Here is a 27119-nt window from a genome sequence, read left to right on the forward strand (position 1 = left end):
CAGTGTTGGTTTGCATCGCTGCTGTCACTCTCGGTTCTCTGGTGGTAGTGACAGTACCCATACAGAAGTAAGTCACCAGAAATATAGATGATCCAACCTGTTCTTTCATTAAATAAAACTCAGGCGCCCTCTCAAAGAACTTCAGGGTTTTCCACTGAATCATCACTTAAAGTTTTCTGCCTTTCATAGAATAATAGAATCATAGAATAGTTAGGGTTGGAAAGGACCATAAGACCATGTAGTTCCAACCCCCCCTGCAGTGGGTAGGGACACCTCACACTAAACCATGCCATCCACGGCTCTGTTCAACCTAGCCTTGAACACCACCAGGGATGCTGCATTCACAACTTCCCTGGGCAACCCATTCCAGTGCCTCACCACCCTAACAGGAAAGAACTTCTTTATATCCTGTTTAAGTTTTAACTTTTTACCCCTTGCCCTGTCACTACAATCCCTAATGAAGAGTCCCTCCCCAGCATCCCTATAGGCCCCTTCAGATACTGGAAGGCTGCTATGAGGTCTCCACGCAGCTTTCTCTTCTCCAGGCTGAACAGCCCCAACTTTCTTAGCCTGTCTTCATATGGGAGGTGCTCCAGTCCCCTGATCATCCTCGTGGCCCTCCTCTGGTCTTGTTCCAACAGTTCCATGTCCTTTTTATGTTGAGGACACCACAACTGCACACAATACTCCAAGTGAGTTCTCACGAGAGCAGAGTAAAGGGGCAGGATCACCTCCTTGAACCTGCTGGTCACGCTCCTTTTGACGCAGCCCAGTATACAGTTGGCTTTCTGGGATGCGAGCGCACACTGAAGCTGGCTCATGTGAAGTTTCTCATCAACCAACACCCCCAAGTCCTTCTCTGCAGGGCTGCTCTGGATCTCTTCTCTGCCCAACATGTAGCTGTGCCTGGGATTGCTCTGACCCAGGTGTAGGACCTTGCACCTGGCATGGTTAAACTTCATAAGGTTGGCATCAGCCCACCTCACAAGCCTGTCAAGGTCCCCCTGGATGGCATTCCTTCCCTCCAGCGTATCAACCGAACCACACAGCTTGGTGTCATCCGCAAACTTGCTGAGGGTGCACTCAGTCCCACGTGAAAAAGAAAAAAAAAAAAGAATGGCAGACTGCCATGTGCAGTGCCTCACTTGGATGTGTCTGCAGTCTTGGAAGCTTGACTACCCTACACTCTCCTACAACTGGACCTTGATCTTGTTTGGAGGTTGTAGCAGTGGAGCACAGCTACCGTATACCCGTGACTGATGAACGGTACCGCCTGTATCAGGGAAGGTCATCCTCTTCAACCAAGTGTGCAGCTTTGGGAGGGACGCACGCGGAGTGGTGAGGGAGGAAGCGGACACACGCCTAGCCAGCCAGATCAGCCGAATCAACCCTGGCGATCAATGGGGTGACAGATGTCGCAGCCAGAGTGCCCTCACATCCAATTCCTAACACTCGCATCCAATTCCTTCACTCCCATTCCTAACAGTAAATGATACGTATGGTCAGACAGTTTTTTAGAGTCCGAATGCTGCATACTAATAAATGCAGTTTTACAGTAAGTGATGACAATTTTTATTTAGTTTGATAATCCATTTGATGATATTTCAGCCATAATAGCACAGATTTCAGGAAAATAAAATCTCTTCTGTCATTCACTCCAAAATATTGTTTTCAGAAAGCGTACTGGGGATCATCCAAAATATCATTTTAAAGGATGAATATTTTCCAAGTTGGACAGAGATTAAAAAAAAAAAAAAGAAAAAAGAAAAAGTGCAACAATGTGAAAATCTGTGTGCAAAATCTGATTCAAGCAAGCCATGCAAGTACATATATTTGACTTTTCGGCCACTGACAGGATAATCAAGTTGATGAAGCACCTCAGTGAATTATAGAACAGTACTGAGTTTTATTCCAAAAAGTCAGAAAGATCAAATGATGCTTGGAGTCACTGAGATTGAGGGATTCCATTAGATGCTGCCCCTCCCTCCCCTCTTTCTAATAAGATGGAAGCTTTTTAGAAAATGTGTGACAAATGACTATTCACAGAAGAAATAAATCACACATCATAGAGTACAGCATTATTAATAGCGCAATAATAGTAATAACTTACTGTGATGGCAAAAAAGTTCTATTAGGAGAGACACAGCAGCTAATAGCATTTCCTCTAACAGGGGCTAAGGGACAAACTTTCCTTTGCTACCTTATAAATAAGGGGAAGCTTAAAGGAGTGTGTGTGACCAGTCAAATACACCTCTAAAATAGCCTGACTCTTCCAGAATGCTGCTGAGTAGGCACTGCCTATAAAGTGCTCTCCATCTCCCCAATGTGACAAGAGCTTTTTAGATATAAAATATCCCAGGTATTCCCTGGTTTGTCATTTTAACACAAAAAGCAAGTGAATGCAAGCTCCTCATTAATTTGCCTTCAATGCCATTGTCTTGATTTTGTTTATCTATAGCTTTCTACAGAAGAGTAGATTTTTTCTAACTAATGTCAAAATTAATGAAATTAATTAAGTTAATGGATGAAAATAATCATTACCTTCATGATTATTGAGTTTCGCAAACAAAATTTATAAAACACTAAAGCAAAAGAAAAAGATATTAAAAAGTAAGTAACAGTTACTCACATCTTCCAAAACAGTCATGTGTGCACTGAGACCAATATGTAAATTTGGAATATATATATATGTTTGAAAATATGTATCTAAAATACACACATATATATATATATATAAAGCTCTGTTGGTAATGGTATTCAACTTGCTAATGAAAAGCCAGAATACAGCTACTGAAAAAAAAGAATCACCTTGGAAATTTCCACACTAGGTTTTGTTCTTACACTATTACCATAGCCAGAATACAGAAGTATTTGTGGAACTTCTATATATCAGTGAATGACAGTAAAGGCCAAACTGACTTCACTGACCTCTTTTTGAAGCAAAGAAGTTACTGGGTAACCTTATCCTCCAGAAAAGCTACATTTTAAGTAAAGATAAACAAAAAGATGTCAATGGGCATTTTATAAATGAGTTTATTAATTGTTAGAACAGTGAATTAATGTTATCTGAAAGAACAGAAGGAATTAGGCAGATATTAGGTAGCTATTAGGCTGCATCCAAACCAGCGTGATCAGCATGTCAAGAGAAGTGATTTTCCCCCTCTACTCTGCTCTCATGGGACCCCACCTGCATTCAGCTCGGGGGCCCCCAACACAAGAGCGACATGGAACTGCTTGAGTGAGTCCAGAGGAGGGCCAAGAAGATGATCAGAGGACTGAAGCACCTCTCCTATGAAGACAGGCTGAGACAGGTGGGCTTGTTCAGTTTGGAGAAGAGAACGCTCAGAGAGACCTTAGAGTAGCCTTCCAACACCTAAAGGGGACCTGCAAGAAATATGAGTGACTTTTTATAAGGGCATCTAGTGTCAGGACAAGGGGGAATGGCTTTAAATTGACAGAGGGAAGATTTAGATTAAATAGTAGGAAAAAATTATTCACTACAAGGATGGTGAGACACATGAAAAGATTGCCCAGAGAAGTTGCAGTTTTCTCATCCCTGCCAGTGTTCAAAGCCAGGTTGGATGGTGCTTTGAGCAACCTGTTTTAGTGGAAGGTGTCCCTGCCCATAGCAAGGGCGCTGGAACTAGATGATCTTTAAGGTCCTTTCTAACCCTGCTGTTCTATGACTTTATAATTCTATGAATCCTTCCAAGACAATCTTGCTAAAGCAGCATTCTCAGCTCACAAGCTGTGACTGGCAGTCACTCTATACTCAACTTGATTCCAGTATAACCATCCCAAGACTGAGGGAAAAATCAAACTTCCACTGCAATTTCTCACATGTGACAAACGAGAGAGAACCATTCACACAGTAAAATAACATTTAGAATAAATCTATTTGCCACCTGAAGTGGAGGAAAAAGTGTTCTTGACAACAAATAAAGCCTACAAAGATTTAAAACCGTGCCCCTTTATGCTTCTGCATAATACTCCACGTGTATGCGTGTAAACAGGGGTTTGCACAGGTTCCTACATATTAATGAGTAAGGCTCTTTTGTTGTGCAAATTCCAGCTTTTGCATTTTGCTTACCTGCTTCTATGTCTGTACAGTATATAGGCTGAGCACAGAGGATATTCCAAACCTCCTCCTCAATCGATGATACTACATTCATAAGCTTTGAAGAAAAGAAGGATTTATTTGTGCTTAGCATGCCTGCTGGCTAGGTGGTCCTCTGTGCAAAACGTGGCCTTCTGGATTGCCCTTGCGAAGTGTTTAACACTCTTCTACTGTCTGTACAGATAATTAGGTGCCCAGTTTCAGCATTTTTAATTAGCTCATGCAAATAGGCTTGGTGAGGGAGATATGCAACAGTATTTACATGCTAAAATAGACACTCTGGCTCTTACTGTAAATTGTATTAAATAAAAATAAAGGATATTAAAAATTACATATTTTATATATATGTGTTTTTGAGTTTTGCTGTTGTTTAAATGGGGCCTTTTAAAGCATTTTTTTACCTTTCAAATCTGACATATTTCAATCTTCCTGTATTTTGAGGGAGAAGCTTAAATGTTATTATGTTATTATGACTCTTGGAGAAACAAACCTGCTGTTGGGGCAGGTTATTCAGAACTGCCATATGAGATTAATTATTGCTATTACTCAGTGCGGAATTCAAAGGTTAAAATGTAGAGTTGAAACAATAAGCGAGTCCTAATGTGATTTAGAATGTATGAATTATTTCATCTGCTTCTTCTCTGCTCATACATTACACAGCGATAATCTTATTAATTACATTTGGCATCAGGAATATTAGTCCAACAATTCATGCTTACAGGAGAGCACATGTATGGAAAAGAACAATTAGAATATGGTTAGTTAATAACAAATTTTCTGGGCTCAAGCATGGGTGCAAAGCCATCTGAAAGCAAAATGGCAGCTGGTCTAAAAATAATAAAACAAGTCTTATTTTGATTATGACATACAACTGTCCTATGAAGGGAGAAGGCAAATTGTGCACTTCAACTGAAAGGCACAGTTCATGTTATCTCAGGATCATGAGACGGAGCATAACATGCTCTCTGCTGATACATTAGACAAAAACAATACAATTCTTGGCAATTTCATTAAAAACCTTTGTAACATTTGAATTAGGCCAATGATACTGGATATCTAGGGATCAGCTGAAAACTCACGCTGCACCCTCTGTGTTGTAAAAAGTGCACATAGGAACCACTTCTATAGATACCACAGAGATTATGGCTTCACTTCTGAGTTGCTTGTCTTCTGTGTTAACTGGACAAACTTAAAGTAACTTTTTTCTAACTGCATACGTTTAATTCAGTACAAATTCACCAGGCAATTTACTGTTTATGCAATGGTGAATTAATGAATTAGTGATGTGCTCATTCCTATCAATTTGTTCATGACAATGTTATAAAAATTCAACTGTGGAGTTTGCTGCCCTGTCCTAGGAGTCACTGACTTGATCTATTTCTGATTAATTCTAGCTCAATAAATGTAACTTTATTATTTCAATATGTTGTCTTTTTTTTGAGATGCCTTTATTTTTCTCATCAAAATTATAGCTTTCACAGCAAAGTGTAATGGTTCAGGCATTCTTTGACAGTTTAAGAAAATCTTTTGTAGGTGGGTATATCATGGCTGAATTTTCAAAACAGGGATGAAAAATGCAGAAGTTAAAATAGAAATTTAGGATAAAGAAGGTTATATATAAACCCTTCTGTCTGTTTGCCATGTTCAGATATACTGTGGAGAATTTCACTGTTATGTGAGTTTTGGTGGAACTCACTCTGATTTACCAGTGCTAGAGCAGTCTGATAGGAGCCTTGCCAGAGAGAAAAATGAAATGGGTACTTTGTAAATCACTTAGAATGAGCTCTATTACCTTTTGCTTGTAACAGAGCTTTTAGATTAGGCACCATGATCTAAAACAGATTAAGAGTCCTGTAGATGAGTTAAACATGCAACTCATTTTTAAGTAGGGTTTAAGTGAATCAGATGACTAATGCAGAACTTATTCCAGGAAAGGAATTTGACAGAAGGTAAACTGAGAGATGGAACGAAGTTGGAATGGAAAAAAGGTAGGAATGGAACTACAATTATAACATATTACAGTATAACCTTGGTACTGCTAAATACCAGGAAATAATTAAACCTTTTCAGCGGTAAAAATGACAGTTTTCTTAAAATTGGAGCTATCTGATTACTGAAAAAAAACCCAAGGGGAGGATATATAAAAGAGATTCCTGTTTCTTTTTTTCAAGTTATTTTGAGATTTTAGCAATACATATTGCTTGGGGAAAGTATGAGCAAGAAGTAAAGAAGCAGTGAGAAAACAGATCAGAAAATTCACAACATGGGTAATTAGTTTTTTTTTTTTTTAATTTTTATTAAAAAAGTCTGAAAGAAGAAAAAGATCCTAACAAACTTAACTATTAAGTGTGAAATACTAAGAGCTCTCAGCAAATGCTTATGAGAAATAACTATTTATTTCAGATATATACGCATCTGCACATGGGTGTTCATACTGCTGCTCAACCCAAAGTGACTTACAAATTCTACTACAAGCTTATGATTTATAACGTTACTTAGAATAATTTATAACATATAATTTATAATTCCATAATAAACCCTTGATAATCTTAATCCAGAATTTAGATAATCCACCAGCAATCAGGAGTTGAAGGCTTCTCTTCAGGCAGGTATAGACCTGAGTTCATACCTACACAGTGTAGGTTCTGAAGTCCCAGAACAATGGTCTCATGAGGCACATACAATAAGGGAACTCTCGCCACATAAAGGAAAAATGAGGCTGTTTTCTGTAGCTTAACTTTAAGGGTTAATTGACTAATAAATTTCATATTAATACCAAAAATTGCCACAGAAGACTGTCAGACAAATGAAAGATTTCAGTCAGATGTAGTGCCTGAAGCAAACACTGAACTTTCTGCATGTAGTGTAGCATCTGTGTATCTACCACTGAGAAAATAGGTATGGCAGTCTTGGGTTTCATAAAGGGGAAATAAAAGTCCTGAGAAATTCTCATGTCACCACTCTGCAGTGATTGAGATTAATATTTTACTACACCAAATAAAGATTCCAGATCTTAGAAATGACAGAGAATACCACATTTCATTAGATTTTCTCTGATGAATCAAAAAACAAAATCAAAGGCAAATAAAGAAGGAATAGTCCAGTATGGTTAAATGGGTTAAATGCATATCATGAATAAACTTGGAAATACTTGAAACCATTGAAAATTCAACGTCTTGTTTACAACACATAAGAAAATATACTTTGGCAAAGAGATTGTGTCATACATTTGAGGCTCCTGTTCTTGAAACTCCAAGTACAAACCTACTGCCTTCAAGTTCTCCTCAGCTGGAAAAGTACAGTACTTGACAAGGTTTGGCTGGGGTTTCCACAGCTCATCCCCTAATTGTGTTTAACTAGATTTCAACTTGACTTTGTTTTTTTTAATATACTTATGACCAGTGCTTAAGGAGTTGACTAGACAGCTTCCATACATAGAAAATACTGTTTAACGTAAATGGCAGAATTGCTGTAGAGCAAAAGAATGAACATTTCAAATTGAACAAAAAGTCCATCTGTGTTTATTTTTCTCAATGCCTCAATTCTGAATTCTTAGGCATCAATTCTTATGCCTCCGTCAGATTGTTTTGATAAAAGGAAAGCTTGGAAAACTGCCTTTTGCAGTTCCAGACAGTGAATTTTAAACATTGCTTATGGTCTTTGTTATGGATTGTTTGGTTTACAACATCAGCAAAATGAATCCTGTAACTTCAGCAAGAGTCTGAAAACACTGTCTTCACACCTGATCTTGACTATGAGATATGTCATCTGTACCTGTTTTACTACTTCTGTGCTATGTTTCTTGTACTGCATGCAATTAATGCAATGCAGTGCAAATTTACAGTACCTTCATCTGGACAGTTAGGTGGGTGGTTCCATAAGGAGCACACTTCCCATTTCAGGGGTTTATAATCAGTCAGTCAGGGAAAAAAATACTCGTGTACGTGGAGCAGCAGTTCCAAAAGTCTGAAGAGAAGAACGTGCATTCGTGCAGATCAATTGCATTCTTAGGCGCAGTATGTCCAACATATTCTATACCCTAAATAATGAGAATGAGGTGTCTGAACACATTATCCATGTCCATAAATTAAGGAAATCCTGTTGACTCATAGATGATTCAACACTAAAACTGTTGCCATGATTTAACCCCAGCTGGCAACTAAGGATCACGCAACCGCTCACTCCCTCCCACTCAGTGGGATGGGGGAGAGAATCAGAAGGGTAAAAGTGAGAAAACTCGTGGGTTGGGATAAAGACAGTTTAATAGGCAAAGCAAAAGCTGTGACTGCAAGCAAAGCACAACAAGGAATTCATTCACCACTTCGCATGGGCAGGCAGGTATTCAGCCATCCCCTGGAAAGCCGGGATCCATCACTTGGTTACTTGGGAAGACAAATGCTATCACTCTGAATGTCCCCCTCTTCCTTCTTTCCCCAGATTCATTGCTGAACATGATGCCATATGGTATGGGATACCCCTTTGGTCAGTTAGAGCAAACTGTCCCAGCTCTGTCCCCTTCCAAGCCTACTCGCTGGTGGGGTGGGGCAAAAATCAGAAATGGCTTTAACTCTGTTAGCACTGCTCAGCAGTAACAAAAACATCCCTGTGTTATCAATGTTGTTTCCAGCACTAATCCAAAACATAGCCCCATACTAGTTACTATGAAGTTAATTATCTCAGCAGAAGCCAGCAGGCCAGTCCAAAGCTGCTTAGGTAGAAAGCCTAGCTCTTGGAAAAGTAAATGGTAGGCTCCTACCTCAGATGCTCAGAAATACTGTGGAATTCACTGTGTTAGGTGCATGTTATTAATCAGTACAAAGTTACTGTAGTGCTAATGGAGTTGTGAATTACTGTTTTCTGATTGATGGATACAACCCATAGGATTAGCTCTAATCAGGTACTTCAAATAATGAGAATCTCTCTACCTGGTATTGAAGTAAGTCACACAAAACTGTGCTTCCACAAATCTTGGCAGAGTTTGGATAGGGAAGAATACAAATTAAGTAAATCAACGTGAAAGAAATATTTGCTTTTATTGGTCCACTAAATAACAAAAAATAAGGATATATCTAACTTCATAGGTCGTGCAAATTTACATATTTACAAATTCCAATTTAGTGCAAAACTAAACAGAAAAATCTGGGAGTTTAAAAAAGGTGTTCCTTCCTCCCACAGAGGAGAAATTACATCCTCCAAATCGTGTAGCTATTATATTTCATTAGACAAGCAAACAGTTTAGTTTTATATATTTGAGTACATTTTCCCTTTAAATGCAAAGTCATATATTTCTTAAAAGACAGATTTAATTGTCAGGAAGCTCAATTTTCATCATTATATTTATCATATAATCTCTTTGCAAATATGTACATGGATAGAATATTTCAATTTATTTTAATGGGAGGGATTTATTTTCTCAAAATGATGTAATTCCAAAAGTGAGGATGGATAATAAATATATAAAACTGAACTCTTAATGTTCATGCAAACTTCATATACACATAGTGCATAGCAGCTAAAACTCTGTAAAAAATAAGAACCTACTAAAAATATTTCCTTTAAAGCAATTGCCTACATTTAATATTTAAGCCTCAGGGAAAAATTAAAGCAACTACACTTTTACTGCATAACATTCTCCTAAAACACTGATAAGTGCTTCACTTCTGATAAGACAGCATACATCAAGAATAAACTGTATTAAGGTACTAGCAGATGAGGGGACAAAGAAAATCATGCTCAGAAAGATGAGAAAGATGCTGAATAAAAAATAAAAATATAACCCCAAAGAAATCAACAAGATTTCAAAATAAGGGTTAGTGTTGCTCTATACAGTCTTCAGATGTTATTGAAGATACTGACTTTTCTCTAGTTGTATTCTTTACCTCTACATTTTTCTGTCAGTCTAAATCTAGTCTTTATGCATTTCCAAATCAGACGGATAAAGCACTCCCAAGCAAGCAATAGGGAGGAATCATATCAAAGACAATAAAGCATGACAGATAAAGGCAGTGCTAGCTCATAATAATAAAATACAGGAGAACAATCCAATTTTCACCAGGTTGCATGGTCCATGGATTGTAGCGGAAGAGGATATTCAGATACTAGTATGGAATCAAAATACTGTAAGGGGCTTGAAAAGGCAGAGATAAGTCACATTTTTACTTGAATGTATACAATCATTACATATAGTTCGTTAGTACTGATTTGACATAAATAAAAATAGAGCAGTACAGAAAGCAACTATCTTGCAAAAAAAGAATTTCACTATGATATCGTATGACTTTTTTCGTAATTAAAACACTGTAGAGAATGACACACACTTTGAGGCATGTATACAAAATCACCCTTAAGTGACTAATATGAATGAGCTTTACCAGTTTAATTTTAGTTAATGATGATTTGCATTTCTGAAGATAGTTTCCTTCAGAATCAATTAAAAGAAATGGGTCTATTCACAGATAGATATACTACTCTGAATAAGAAACATTAGTAAGTCTTCAAGCATTACATTTTTATTAAAAAATAAACTCTTCCCCTTTAATAAAATGCATACTTGTAAATATAAATTTAGCCAAAGAATCAAACGAATGGTTTATTCATAAAGAATAGGATTAAGTTAATCTTAGGGGTTTTGCTTCTTTGCTTGCTTGCTTGATTTGTTTTCCCCAGAATAATATGGTGGGCTTCAGGCAGTGATTTTGGCATTTTACTCGCTTTATGGTACTGTGTAGGTGCGCCACTTGAACTAGTTTCACATGAGGTAGTTTGAGAATTAGGGGAAGGAATGATTTAGCAAAGCATTCTTGTTAAAAGTGTACATTTCATTGAAATTAAACTGAAACAGGAGTCAGCCATTGCTATTTTTTAGGAAAAAAAATATTAAATAATAAAAAGTAGTGATGTTTATATGTGTCGTGGTTTAAGTCCAGCCGGTAACTCATAACTACGCAGCAACTCGCTCACTCCCCACCCTTCCTCCTTGCTCCACTCCTGGAGTGATGGGGAGGAGAATCGAAAGAATGCAATTTCCATGGATTGAGATAAGAACAGTCCAGTAACTAAGGTATAACACAAACCACTGCTGCTACCACCAATAATAATAATGATAAGGAAAATAACAAGGGGAGAGAATACGATTGGTCACCACCCGCCAACCGATAGCTAGCCTGACCCAATCAGTGATCTGGGCTTTCCCTTCTGATTTATGGTCAGAGTACACATTACTCAGCAACAACTAAAAACATCGGTGTTATCAGCATTGTTCCTAGGCTGACAGTCAAAAACACAGCACTGCGCCAGCTACTAAGAAAGAGAAAAATGACTGCTACAGCTGAACCCAGGACAATATGGATTGTAGTGGTGAAATCATCACAGAAAAGTAACAGAGCACTAAAATGCTCAGGTGACATCAGTCTGAATATACAGTTACAAGCTAAGTGGTAACTCCATCTATAAGAGACTGCAGAGGAATGTTGGTCATTACCTCCTTGGGCTGTAAGATTGAACTGACCCATGCTTTTGTTTGAGATCACGAACTGTACTTTTGGGAATATTTGCTAATTGAATTAGCACACAGCCAAATGCATATAAAGATTGCGTGGCTAACCCAAGAGTGAAGAGACACTTGTGATTTCAGATTGCTTCAGAAAATTCAGGCTCCACACAAGGGAGTATGACAAACTTTATGAGGTAGAGTCTAGAACCATGAAATACAAGATAGAACATCACCAAACACAGAGATAAACAGAGTAATTTCTGCACAGACATGCAGTGTTTCATACGTAAGGCAGTAAGGCAGTGGATCTAATGGCAAGATATGAAATGCATTAAAAAGATATGAAAGGGAGGCAAAACAGAGATCCATGGACATTTAAAACTGATCTGAGGATGGAAATGACAAAGAGGATTAAAACTGCAGGCAGAAAAAAGAGCTAGCCTTTTTATGAGTTCACAGTGTTCTCTGTACTTCTGCTTGCAATTATACTCCAGGGTGGTAATCGCTCATCAAGAACATCAAAAAAGAGTAATAACTATTGTAATGGAAATTATTCCATTCATACTGTGTGATGAGCCTTTTTCATGATCCAGAATTAATTTATTCTACATCAAAAATACTCAAATTATACTACACCAGTGTTTAAGCACAGTGAGACTCATAAACCTTTAGAATGACAATTCAACTGCAGTTAAATGAAAGTCAAAGGAAGCTTAAGCTCATTTTAAACATAAGATATACTAACATTTATTTCAAACACTGGATTGAATATATTGCAAGGTAATCTTCAACAAACTAAAGTCTATGGAAAGGCCATATATTTCATCTTTCTTTATAATGAAAGGCTAATCTAGCTTTCAGACTGATTTCCCAAAACCACTGCTTATTTCTTCTTGCTGTTTCTCATTAATTCTTACCTTCCAGACTCAAATGTGAACCAAGTTGAGTCACGTCCATATCTCCTCAAAGAGCTCAGAGGCCACATGACCAACTTGACCTTGGCATTGTGGATGTCCCAGAGATAGATGTTTTCATGTGTGATCTGCATTGTACATTCCCCATAGATATCTAAATTTGGTGTAGGCATAAGATATACATTGAATCGTTCTGCAAGAAACAAACACAGAATAAGATATGGCCAGTTAAAGCAAGATTTTATACTGAGAAAAAAAAAATAATCAATATGTCTTTAGGTGCTGCTGGTTCAGAAATCAAGGTCCAGTTTCTAGCTTTGAACAGAGGAGAGGATCCACTGATATTAAAGAAGCCTTGCTAGTGTACATTGGTGGAGTAAGACTGAAACATCTTTCACAGATGATCTGCGATGTCCCTCTGACATATGTCCCTCTGACATATCCCCCTGACATATGTCCCCAGCAAGTTAAGTGAAGTCTTTTTTCCTCACATTAAGGTCAACAACTCTTTGCAAATCAAAATTTACAATGACTTGACCTCTGATAGACACTCCTCTCTCAAAGAATAGAACTATAGGTATCTTGACAAACCACTGTCCCTTAAAAAGTCTGTACTTCAAATAGCAAACTCAGGTTTACTTATCAAAGCTTGTTAATAATTATGTTCCTTGTGTTCAATTTCTATTTATTTGCCAAGTCATTATCATCTGTCAAATTAATAACATTTTAAATAATCTGTTGCTTTCTTGAGAAATCTGATTCAACATGATATATTATTATGGTCATGACATCAACTGCTATCAGCTGCTCTTTCACTGCAAAGTGCACTCATTGCAGTAAGAGGCAAAGGGCATTAACAATTTTCTGAAGTGCCTGAATTGCATTTGATCTAACAAGCGATGCAAAAAGTATCCTTAAAAAAAAGGGAGAAAAAGAAAACAACACAAGATGATATAAAACACCATTAACTCACATGGAAGGAATTACACCACAGCAACAGCAGCAGAATTTTAAATCAAAATTCAATTTTCTTTGAGGAATAACTAATGTTTCTATAGGTTGCTTCTATGAAGAATGAAAATGTCAGTTAAATTTCAAGTTGTAGAGTTGAAAGTGCTAGCCTATATTTTAACTCTAAAGGCACTGAAATCTTAGGGGCTTAATAGCATAATATGGGGGATTGCAGCTGATTCACAACTTCCTCTCACAATTTTCTTTTAGTTTTGATGTAGGATAGAAATACAAAATGTTAATAGTACTGCACTGAGGGGTGTTGATAAAAAAGTTAAGAACAATTTAAAGTATGAGTAAGTGCAATGCTCACTCAACAATCAGTACTGGGAAAATGTACTTTAAAGCGATACCTGATCAGAAACTTGTCTCTAACTACTTGATAAACGAATTACAGCTTGGTGTGGTACATTTTTATGCCACCATTTGAACCGAATTTTCTCATAAAAATTAGGAAGGAATTTAAAATAATCAGAAGAGGAATAAAGTGAGATAAATTTATCATAATAGTCAAAATTAGACCCAGCTTCCCATTGTTTGACATTCAATATCACAAATACTATGGCTGTATTTTTAAAACATTTGATATGTATATATATATATATACACACTTTTATGAAAAGTCAGTGAAAATATTACAAATAAGTGAGTTAATATAAAATATGTTAGAAATGGGAATAAGAGGGAGAGAGAGATAATATAGTAGCAAAAGTTTGGGTGAGGAATTAATGGAAGCAGGGAACTGCTCATGAGCAGCTAGAAGTAAACTTCTCATCCCCAATGCTATTCTGTTTCAGGCAATTTAATTTTGTCCTATTAATGACTCCCCAATTTATTCATTCGTTCTCATAGCCATTCAAACTCTTCTCCCAGGCTCTAATTCTCATTAATCACAGTAATGACTGTTTGCCCTAGAAGTTTAATTTTATGACTAACGTCCAAAGTGTGAAACTCCTAACGTTTTGTAAAAGCCATCTGACACAAAGCACAAATAGATTAGCATGTGCTCCTGAGATCACTGCAAAGAATTTCCCCTAACCCTCAATGGAATGCACTGGGCACAACTCTAACCAAATGTCTACTAAAGTAAAAGCAAGGACTCACACATGGGAGTATGAGTCAATGAGTACACTGGGAAGGGAATGGTAGAGAACATGCTAGGTTATACTTTGCAATGATATTCTAGATAGATAGATAGATAGATATAGATAGATAGACGCCCTTTTTCAGTATCTGTGTGTCATGCAAAAATGCCTAGGAGCTCTGCAGGTACGCTTCTATCATAAAAAAGAAGTTTATGTTCCAGTTTTGCATTGTCATGCTGTTACTCATTGTTACCTTCTCTATTTGAAACGAAGATGCAGATGATTGACATATCACTTAGTTCTCTTTTACATCACATGATATCACACAGTATGCCTATGGGGGAACAGTGCTACCATGTGAGAACAGAAATCTTTCTTTCCCTGTCTTCAGTGACAAGAGTGCCTCAGACAGCAGAGAAAATGGAAAGGTACAATTGTTTTCTGAAGTAAACATTAAACTGTTGTTCTGAAGGTAGAAATTACCAGGATACTCATGAAACGCTCAACTTCTCCGAAGTGTTTGAGGATATTATTGCATGAAGGGTATTCAGGACATATGGTATCCTCAAACTGTCAGGAGACATTTGCTGACTTTGGAAGGTCAGTGTCTGAGGTGAAGTGCCACAGATTAAAGAAAGTATGTCTGATTAAACTGAACATCAGCTGCAGGGCAAAATGTAGTACAGTTGGAACTTACTCAAATTAGGAAGAAAAGCAAGCATATAAATGTATGCGTTGGAGAAGATTGAGGATATATATATTTGTTTTTGAATTAAAAACTAATGCTTTTGCATAGTGGGAAATTTAGGACATGGAAAGGTGCAGATACTATTAAATGATTTTAGGAATGCAAGGTCCAATTTTTCCATTTCAGAAAATATTTAAAAGAGGTATCTAGATAACTGTAATACAATCATTAAATTTTTAGTGGCAAGTTTTGCCCTTAAACTTATCCAGGTAAGAATAAACATTCTTAGGCTAGATTTGGAAATCCCTGCTGAATTCTTTCATCAGATCTTCTGAATCACATTGAAAAGGATATTCTGCTTTTCTGTGGATCAGACACTATGTGCGTATGAGTATGATAACAACAGTTCACCTTACCAACCCTAACTGTCCTATGATTCTATGATTCACTGGGTAGTAAGATTATGTAAATAAATAGAATTTAATGAGGGATCCAGAAAAAAGGGAGATTGAAGATACCAAACAAGGAGACGCTATCCTGTTGAACAAGACAAGGCTGAGACTGAGCAGGTGCAGTTCCTCAGCATCCAGCATCACTATCCTCCTCCCTCCTCTAAAATCTCTGAGAGCAATGTTCAGGGAATGGGGGAACCAGGATGAGAAAAAAAAATGCTGACATATCGACACTTATTATTCTACTCTTTTCAGTGTAACTCCTCTTTCCCATCTCCTTGAATAAGCAGAGCAATACTTCATCATACACTTTCTGCATGTAAAGGTGCTTAGCATTTAGGCTTTGGCAGGAATATGACCTTTAATAACGTTTTCCAGAGCACAGGAGCACAAGAGTCTTCGTTAAAACAAGCATATTGACTGAAACAGAGACTTGGCAGGAAGTCTGAAAAAACCCTCAGCCTTTCAGCTCCAAGTCCAGCTGTACCGGGGAAGAAAAAAATGACTGATGCCCAAAGATAATGGTTCTAGCATTTTATGACCAGATTCCTTTGCCTAAGTCATCCCACTTAGAAAACTGACCAGATGACATTGAAATATTGCAGTCAAGATGCTTTGTTTCATTTGAGCTTTAATGGGAGGAAAAAATACTTATAGAAGGAGGCAGGCAGGTTGGTGGGGTCTGTATGAGAAAAGGGTTTAAAAGCAAACATTCAATCTCTATCTGGGAAAAAAAAAATCTTCCATCTTTGAGACTTCTGCTGCCGCCCATCTGTGACTAACTTTCACATGGAAAGAGAGCTTTAAGTCTTAAAGTCAGGGCATTTTGTGTTCATTCATATGTCGGGTTTATGAGGATGATTCCGTCCTGCTTTACACAGTGAAGAACCAGGACTCCAGAATTAATTTTATTCCTTTGCTTGCAATTTTTCTGCTTTGAATCCATTAAAAATGGAAACATTTATTAACATCTCAATGAAAATATAAAACTTACCATAAATAAATTATTTTAAATTGTTTCACTGATAAATAGTAAAGTAGAGAAGAATATGAACTCTCACTGGATGAACCAGCATTAAAACTGTAAACACCTTTCTTCTCTGAATAAAGCTTGCTATATTTGGTTTATGAAAAAGACACCAAACCCAAAACCACAAAAAAACCACCCCAACAAAACAACAAAACAACAAAAAACCCAGCCAAATCCCAAAATGTAATAATGCATTAAGGATAACAGAAGATGAATAAACAACAAGCAAAATGCATTTATGTAATAAATCAATCACTAACAGAGATTCTACAGAGTCTAGAAAATAACCAAACCCAAGTCATCCTTGTGAAAGTAATTACAAAGACTCTATGTTTTGGCTGTAGCTTGTAATCTCAAGATGTAGCATAAAGAAATAATTCATAATCCCCTTCTGAGAATTCAAGGAAGTTATTCACTATGAAAGGCTACATTTTTGCTAACAGAAATTAATGATGGCCTTTCATTAAAACCCAGAAAGCAAGACTGCTGCAGTATGGATTTTTTTTTTTTTTGAAAAAAAAGAGAGTAAAAAAAATGTTATGAAAAAGAGAAAAAACTTTACAAAGGAAGTAATTTTATAAGATAAAATTTAAATATTAGGCAGGAAGTAAAAGTAAGAAATCAATTATCTTCCAAACTTTACCAGAATTCTAAAATAAAATTTAGTTTCATAATGCATTAAAATAAATAAAACAAATAGGCCAAAGAACCAGTAATTAATAATATAAAAGCATCATATTGACATCACAGGCATGACACCTACAATAACGGAGCTACAGCACCAAAGATGGATCAGGCGTTTTCTTCAGTTTAAAAAATTGCCTTACATTTGCCTACTTTCTTCAGTGTTTATATCAGGTTTATAAGAAAAGTTTAATGGAATATGATTTAGTGCAAGTAATAGTGTTATCGTTTAGCATTCAAAAGAGCTAGGAACGGAGTTCACCAAAAGGAAGCACCTGTTCTTAAAGAGTGAACTTATTTGCACTGTGTACATATAATGCTTTTTTAACCAATATTGTATTAAATATTCTGGTTTCGTTTCTCAGTAAACATAGTCTGTAATGTCTATTTGGATGACTTCTTTCGAATTACCTCCTTTTATAAAGAAAGAAAATAGTGACATGTTGGAAATAGTGATATCTAAAAACCAACCAACCAACCAAACACAAGCATGAACAAATTCTGGATATGATAAAAGGCAGGCAGGTAAATAGATTTAAAAAAAAATAGACTTGTTTTTGTTGTTATATTTTGAAGTGTATTACAAAAGCTTCTAAATGCATTAAGAGCTGGAAAGGAAGTTTCCAATTTTCCCAGATGAAGACAGCACTCTACATTTAAGAATTCTTTTCCTAGCAGCAGCTTAAGAAACCTAAGGGATATGAAATGTGTGTGTCAGTATCACAGGATATCGCTTAGAAAACAACTTGTCAACAGTGTTATCAGATCCAGCATTACTGAGTCCAGGTTTTCTTTTCTGAAGTTATAACTGTGCATTATTATTTGTCTTAGCATTGTATATACAGCTCCGCTGCCATTATGCTAAATTAGTTACCTGAACAGGATCATTTAGCCTTTACTGATTTTGATTTAATACTATATTTTTATTCTTTATCAAATAATCTAAATGGGCATTCATAAACAGTAAGAGATTCTGGTGTGAAAATAAATTAAAACAGAAACAGGATTGCTGCTATAGGGCTGAGGAACACAAACAAATCACTTGGATTTGCAGGAGAGAGAAGGTAAAATGGTTGGAGAGTAACAGAAGCTCCATTCCAAATCTCACTTTTATTGGAATCTGCGTATCAATGCAAACTAAGCAGCTATTAGTTGTGAGCCTTAAATGTAAAAATTAAACCACCTAAGGGTCATTTTCTACAGGAGAGTTTACACAACAAGACTTGCAGTAATACTTCTTGAAAGTAATAACAGATGAAACCCAGTGAGAAGCTTTCTGTTACTGATGTGCTTTGCACAAGAATTGCTTAGATGTCTTCTCTACCTGCAAGACATAATAGCTAGAGGTCTCTGCTATAACCAGTGCAGATCTATAGTTTGGTTCTTTTAGCTATCAGCACTGCAGAATTGCTGGGTGCTGGAGGGTCACACAACAGTACAACTACAATAAAATAGATCTCACTAGCACCTACTGAACAACTTAGAATTGTAAAAAAAAGCCAATCTCTTTCAGATTGCTGCACTGCCATAAATTTTTAATCTCATATGACAGAAATGCCTTATGAATGTATGGTCTTTTAGCCACAACATTTGCACACTATGCAGCAATCTTACCAGCCTTTGGAACAGTTTTTAAAACCATATTATTGCATTTGTGTCACAAAGAATCAGGTGTCTTTCCTTCTGAAATCAAAAGCTCATCTCAGAACCACAAGAGTGAGAGCAGGAAGACGAACAGGCTCATATATAACAAAAAGAGGTATTAGACAAATCCAATAAAGCAAATATATTTTCCTTGCCAAGTATTTTCTGAAATGTGAATTCTTGGGTATAAAAAATATAAGTAGCAATTTTTATGGTCCTTACAAATGTTACAAACTGAAAGCACTGGCTACAGTGGTCACATACAGCTGCTAAACCACACATCAATACAACAGAAACCACAGGTTTTTTTCCTGCGATAGCAAGTTTACCTGATCCCCCCAATGAATACCCTTACAAATACATAACGTACATCATGAAAATGTCCTTAAGGACAGGAATAGGCTAGTAGTTAGACAGATGAAGAACACAGCATAGTAAAAATATTATTGCCCATAGGTTAGTTCTTTTATGATCAAGGAAGTATATAAAATTTTAAACATTTGAGAAAATCTTTAGGGCAAAATAATGATTCAAAAAAAGACAGTGGAATTAATGGTGGGAAAGACAGTGGAATTAAAAGAGGTGGGATTAATGGTTAATACACCTGTTCTTTTGGATTGATGTTATTAACACCCTGCCATATCAGAGAGATATCAACAGCAAAACACCATTATTCAACCGCTTTTAGCTCTTAAAATGTAAAAAAATATAACATTTTTAAAACTGAAAAACCACTAGCGCTGTAGTCTTTATGACAATGCAATCTGTGGTCTTGCTCAGATACTAAGACACATTTCTTGCTCAGTGCCCTGAAAGAAAGCCTTTGTATGGTTCAGGCAACAGAACGTGCATGAAATTAGATGCTGAGGCTTTATGATTCTATCACAGGTTATACAAACAGTATTCCCACATCTCTGTTTCAAGTAAATATGAATACACTGAGTAACTCAAGAGGAATTATATGAAGTTGACATACTTGAAAAATGTTTTGAAATAATGAGTACTATAGGTACTATACTGGTGTACAGTTTTTACTTAACACACACACACACACACACACACACACACACACACACACACACACACAAAAGACCCCGAGAGTGACACGTCTGCCATTTTCACAAAGAGCAAGGTTTAGACGTTTCATACATGTAGTCACTTTTCATGATATTCAAATTGGAAAATTAACTTTGACCTTTCAGTTTCAGGTCAGCAAAAAGTCAGCAAAAGCTCAGTATACTTCTGAAAGGTTTTTAGGTATCCTTGGAATTACAGTTTTCCGGTTTTGCCTTTAAAAGCTACAATATGGGGAAAATGTACAAGAATTTTTTTTGTTTCTTAATCATGACTCACAAATTGATTCCACCCTCCAATTAGTCACCTTTTCCATAACACTGTCATGTGGGGAATGACACTGCCATGCTTGCAGAATAAGATAACTAATACAAACTGAAGTCACGGCTCCACTCAACTATTTTACTGAAGGAATCTGCTAAAGAAATTTGAGTTCAACTGCAGGTTCTTACAGCACAGCAAAATGAACAAAATTCTAGATTTCATATGAATAGTCTCTGTACACTTCCCCTCTTCCAAGTTGATTAAAAACCTCCCTACACAGAATTTGCTTTGCTTCAAAAAACTTTGACTTTTACAAATGCTTATTAAAATGCAGAATTGTGCATAAAAATGATGGGGAAAGAAAGTGCACAGGTACCAGAATTACTTGTCTGAGATACTGTAACTAATGATTTAACAGAGGATGCTCATCAAATATTTGAATTATACATATTCAGCCACTTGGTTTAAAAGAGTATATCTAATAATACCCATCATGCATTCTTATTCATTTGATTTGTACAACAAATACATGCTTTGCTTCTTTGTTTCTTTTCATTTATTTACTTAAAACAATAAAGATGCTAATTATGTTCATATACATTGGTTGATAGCACTGGAATTAATTTCTAGTCCAAGGCAATTGCATCAAGATTAGTTCACACAACAAAACTAATCTATGCCTTCTGGAGGTCATGTGTGCGTAACTGAATCTCTTTCCAGAACAAGATGAAATGTAGTATTTGCCATCCATGTCTGAAAACTGCTGGACAGTATATGAATTCACTGCAGAAAGCTTGAGGAATTTAAAGCTATTTTTCTGCTCACATCACATGCTTTTGATGATTTGTTCCTTTTTGCATTTGTGAAGGAGTTCCATCTGCTCACATACTTTTCAACAGCATGCATGAGTTTTATACCTATAGCCTATGAGCATATAGCTGATAGGATGCTTTGAGTAGTGTCTGCTCATTAGCACTCTCCTACATAAGTAGCTCTCCCTTTGTTAAGTATTTTGAGACTACAGATTAAGTTCTGTGTCTCATAGCTGGCAAACAACTTCACAAACATTTTGAACTTCTTTTAAATCGCACTTGAACACATCTGATGTTTGAAAAAGAATTCTTAAAGATTTCTGTATATTTTATGTCATTAGGTTCAGAGATGTCTGTACTCTTCTACAAAATTAATACAATATAATTAATACAGTACTATTTATTCAATAATTTAATTACTTATTTTTGTTTATAATGATAGTTGGCTTGATATTTTATGACCATTGAGGCAGTTTGTTTTATTACTCTGTTAAAAGCTGTTGGATCTTGTAAAAGCTTCAAGACAGTAATAATCATTAAGAGCTGTAATAGAGAGAAGAATAAATGAGCACATTTTGTGTTGCCATCATGTTCATTAATAGGAATTAAATGGACAATCACAGATTTTCTTTTGTTATTGTCACTGCCCTTTTCACCTGTATTTGACAACATTTAGATGACCTTGAATTAATTACTTAAGACAGGTATGAGTTTAAAGCAAGTATGTGTTTTGCAGACCTAAGTAGTGTTGATATGTTCATGCTGTCTTTTAAAGGCTGTGGAACAACAACTGCTGTTTTATTCTTCTGCACAGAGGCCATTGTTTCCAGAACCAGGAGGGTCATAGTCATAATTTCCTATGACAGCAAAAAGTGAATGCAAAGAAGACATGAAGTCACTCTATGTGAGCTATCTGGCATGGAACTTAATCATCTTTATTTGTAGGAATAATAGGATTAAGCCTCAAAACCACACTCAAACATTTAGCTATTAATGATATTATGTTTTAGCCAATAGTAAAAATCCTTCCCACAAGCACAAGGAAGATAACACAGGACATCGCCTAAGAGCTGATCTAGGAGCAGCTAGAGAGTTACTTACCATTTTGTTCTCTCTGGACTCCAGCAGCAAGCAAATCTGGTTCCCCAAGACTTATATCATTGAGTCTGGTTCCTAGACACTCCATGCAGAGATGTTTGCACCATTCCTCTGCCTCTAGCTCTGGGAAAAAGAAAAAAAAAAGAGAAAAAAAAATTGTTCATGCTAACATTTTACTCAAAAAAGTGTGAAGCTAAATCAATACCTTCTTAGAGACCAGCTTTATGACAATGTGCTTGTTTTGAAATGTAAGTTATTACCATAAAGTTGCACATGAATTACTTTGCCTCAATTTATGAACTTCTAAAAAGGTTTACTCCATTAGGACTGCATCTTCCATTTTTAAGTTTGGGCATAGGTGGAGTTAACAAAAAAGAGAAATGAGCACTAAGTTTTCAAGGCCGTATATTTCTAGTAGCCCTTCTTGAAAGAAAAATGCAATTTAGAAAAATGTTACATATAATATCTGAAATATTCTTTTCTGCTTTTTAGGTAGGTGAATCTGAACTGTTAAAGAACTTTCTCTTTCTAGAGAATGGTCTAGAAATGTTTTAGACCATTTTTCCAGGAGGAAAGATAAAAAACAGTAATAAAAGAGATCTTCAAACACAAAACATTCTTCTCTGCTGTACTGGATGGCTATGCCTGTCAGATTAGTCTGAATAATTAATTTCTTCAGTTCTGTTCACCTTCTTCTAGTCTCAGAGAAATTTGGGCACTAGTTGGAACATTATTATGAAAGTTTAAAACCACCTAGTACTTTCTGAGTTCTCCATTGCATCCCATTGACATACATCTGAGAGCTCCCTATCTGCCAGTTTACCAAGACATAAAGCCCCCAAGGCATAACCCTCTGAGACACTACAACAGTCCTCACTAAGACACCCAGCCTCATCCTATCTACTTCTCAAACTTAACATCACAATATCTCTGGCACTGATCAAACAAAAAATCACAGAGTGTGAAACCACAGCTAATAAAAGTCATGCAACTAGGTTGGCTGTCTTTTATTACAGGATAGGCTTCACCTAAGGGAAACTTTATGGAGCAGCTTGGCACCAGGCACACACTGAGCATCCATTGTCATAGTCAGTCTATATCTGATCATCTTTAGGAGTGTGTGACTCCAGTCATCTAGAAATGTCTCTATTAAATTGCCACAGTTCTTTCATTCCTATTTTTGGGGACATCTGGAAAACACTTTTGTGACAATCTCTCCAACATAATGTTGAAATTTGGAGAGAGAGAAAAATACTGCATTAAAGCCTTGAAGCATCTAGTGATGATGACTCATTGTAATTAGTGAAAATTTATATCCAAGAAAAATCTTTCCATGCCTAATTGGTACAGTCCTAAAATCCTTGCCTGTTTAGGCATAGGTCTCAAGTGACAGAAACATTTGCTAGACAAGAAGGGGAGACAGGCATGCGATTCCAGGTTTCCAAAAACATGTGGATACCCTCCTTCGCTCAGGACCCTGAATACTCCAGGAACAGATTGCTCTTGGGTTATTCTGCTTATCACCTGACCAAGTTCCCAGACAGACAGTTCAAATGATAGAGCCTGTTTTGGGACTTTTGAGAGCCACATGTGGTTGCTGTCCCAGGGACACAAACAATTTGGGGGACTTCTTCAGAGTGCTGTAAGAATAGCAGTTTCCCTTAACCCTTCCTAATTTTTTGTGGTCTTTGTCCCAGGACACAGATCCCCAAAGTTAGTCTTCTCATAACATGCTCAGCTTCTGGTGGCAAAAGACAGAACATTGTGTCAGTAACATGGAGATGACATTTAACTTTGTGAGAAGAAAATACTGAGTTAACAGCATACTGGTCCTTAACACTTCTACATTCTACAGGTACAGCCTCCTTGATGGAAGTAAGGAGAGAATAGGCATGTTTCTGGACATCAACAAAAACTTAGGCCTTTTAAAAGTAGTAAGATGAATTTGTTTAAAAGCCTACTTCCAAAACCCATCCTCTGCTCATGCATGAATAAATTTCCCTCTTTTTTTCCCTTCCTCTCCTTCAGCCTTTGTAATTTCCTTGGATATTTGTGAGGTCTGTTGAACCACAGCCATACCTTATAAATCAGACCAACCCATGGAGAGGGCTTCATGCCAGGGAGATCGCAAAAGTGGACCACAAGGTGTACTGCCACATTCTGGGCACTGAGGGTCAGTGCACCAGCACATGGGTAAGTTAAGTCCCCCTCCCAGGAGGTTTTCCACTGAGTCACCCAATATCTGCTTCCAGCAACAGATAAACTTGGGGGAATTAGCGCAGAAAGGCTGGTAGCTCAAAGGTGGCAGTGCAAAAATAGTCCAGCGCTCCCATGTTTCCTTCCCTTATCTCTAGCAATATTTTTTCTGACTAAACAGGAACAATATATATGCTGACAGAATGCATAGCTCTGTATAAAGCCTGCAGTTTTTCATGGAGTGTGGTCAGCATTTAACATTTTACGTGTTTTACAAAATCTGCATTTTCATTATGCCTGCACCCAGATCAAAAGGGTACATTTTTGAAATGCAGAATGAGATTGATAGTAAACAAACACTAAATTAACCTTTCTAATTTTACCAGCATCTAAGGATAAAGGAAAACATATTGGCATTTCCATAAATCCAGCTTAACATCAATATACATTCAAAACAGGGCTCATGTAAAAGCAGCATTTTCTATTTATATGTACTCTCACACCACATTTCCAGTAGGGATTTTTTTTTTCTGGAAACAAGCAAAAAAACCCATTGTTCTAGAAAGCTGTTTCTTGTAAGAGTCTTTGTTTTCATCTTAGTCCACTTGCCTCTCTCTATTACAGGAACATCTAGATGCTGAAAGCTGGGATCCAGAAACTGCCTTTCAGGGTGTTTGGCAGTTTAATTTAAGTGGCTTCTTCTTAACTGCCAGACATTGATAATTAGACCCAGATTAGACTGTTCTCCAAGTGCCGCAGAGAAAAAACTTATCTTTCTTACGCTGAGCATTATAAGATAATGGCTATATTTTGCACAGTGGGCTATAACATACATTGTATTGTCACAAAACTCAAAATCTGTATCTTACAAAAATGACTGACTTTTAATACTACAGAAAATACAGTTTCAATGCAGAACTGAAATATCTTTCCACAGAACTGTGAGGATTTGTGTCTGCTGTCAGAAGCATCAACATTACCTACAAATGCATGTGGAAGGTCGAGGGTATGAGGGTACTGTGTGAGTTAGTTTTACCTAATGCGTCCTGATAGTTCTTGCCTACTTGCAAGGGATTCCCTTCAACCTTTTCCTTGACAGACATGTGGAATATTCTTTAGAAGCATCTGAATTACCTTTCAAAGCCAAAGCGATATTTCTGCTTTCATCATGTGTATCTAAGAAGTTTAACATTCTTTTGCAAAAGGTCTATAGAATGCTTTGTGTTTCTGGGTAACAAATTAAATATTAGATATTACTTTAAAAAATTGCTATAACGTATAGTACACAAAGGCATCATTCATAGTAGCAATCTTTAAGAATGACAGCTACCATGTCACAAAACAGACATACTACTGTTACTTATTTTGATTATATGCGTATATTGAAACAGATGAAATATTATAGTGGCACCAAGTCATAAAACACCGTCAGCAAAATTCTTCTCTTTAATGCATGTGAATTAGATTTATTGGTGGCAAATGCTGAGTTTTTAGTCCAAAGTGCTACTTGTCATTGAAAATTTTAGTTTCCTTTTAAGATAACTGAATTCTTGGACTGAATGATTAATGGTAAAGCATGCTTTCACAGCTATAAATAAAATCCAAATACTTGCATTTTCATCTTTACTGTTATTCAATTACAAAATGCTGCTGTACAGATGTCATGAGGTGAGCTAAAGTACAGAGATGGGAGACCTTAATTAGGCATTGTTTATTGCATAGGAAATATTACTGGGAACAAATCTGTAAACTTGCTATCTGAAAACAGACACCTTGTTCCTGACAGTATTTTCCTGCAGTTTAACTGATCTTCGAGTCATGCTGAGGCCATTTCCACTTCATTTCCCAGGTGATTAAAATGGTGCTGTGCCTACTCCAACCTCTGAAGGAGTGTAATGCAAGTATGTAATACCACAGGATGATCAATGGGTTTGTTAATATAATAATGATGATGAAATAATATTAGCAAATGGTGCTAGAAATCTAAATTTGTAACAGTGAAAGACTGCTACTTACAGTTTAAAATAATTCATGTTACACAACATATTCTGCAGGGAGGGGGTGGTGTGGCAGAGATACAGGTACACAGATGCATTTCACTTCACTGTCCTTAGAGATCCTCCAGATCTTTAAGGCTAGGAGCAGAACTGTTTTCAGACTCTTAACTAAGAGAGCACTTTGTGTGTGGACTAAACCAAATACCTTCTAAATTCTGAAAACTTCACCTTCTTTCACATTTACCTCATGTGTTCACATTGCACAATCCTGTCATCTCCCACCACAAGAAGTTGAGAGCATAGCCTGAGATAATGCCCCAAAGAGGTGACCACTCCTGCTCAGTTCAGCTTTTGTCTTAGTCAATAACGTGATTTCCTGCTCTGGAAGCCAGTGCCCTCCATTCCAGGAGATCCCTTCCGCCACTTGCAGCAGCAAATTATAGCATTCTATATTCTAAAAAGACTCAATTCATGCACAACTCCTAAAGTTTAAAAACAAAGATGAGGAAGTTTGTCTCTTCGCCTTCTCATGCAACCCACATAAAGTGATGTGACCAAGGA

At 36.7% G+C, this 27119-nt stretch overlaps 1 protein-coding gene across 1 annotated transcript in view; it reads right to left on the reverse strand.

Annotated features, from left to right (window-relative positions):
- The window catches only part of DOK6 (docking protein 6), a 236443-nt gene that overhangs the window by 76978 nt on the left and 132346 nt on the right, over positions 1-27119 (reverse strand). Inside the window, exons 4-5 of the mRNA XM_057414770.1 lie at positions 22369-22488; positions 12527-12716 (exon numbers count right to left, since the gene is read on the reverse strand). Of these exons, the coding sequence (XP_057270753.1) occupies positions 12527-12716; positions 22369-22488 (310 nt within the window). The remainder of the gene's footprint in view (positions 1-12526; positions 12717-22368; positions 22489-27119) is intronic.

The sequence above is a fragment of the Pezoporus wallicus genome, unplaced genomic scaffold, assembly GCF_028554395.1.
Source record: "Pezoporus wallicus isolate ANWC-B61680 ecotype Strahan unplaced genomic scaffold, APGP_CSIRO_Pwel_v1 contig_2, whole genome shotgun sequence".
In the NCBI taxonomy this organism is placed as follows: domain Eukaryota; kingdom Metazoa; phylum Chordata; class Aves; order Psittaciformes; family Psittacidae; genus Pezoporus; species Pezoporus wallicus.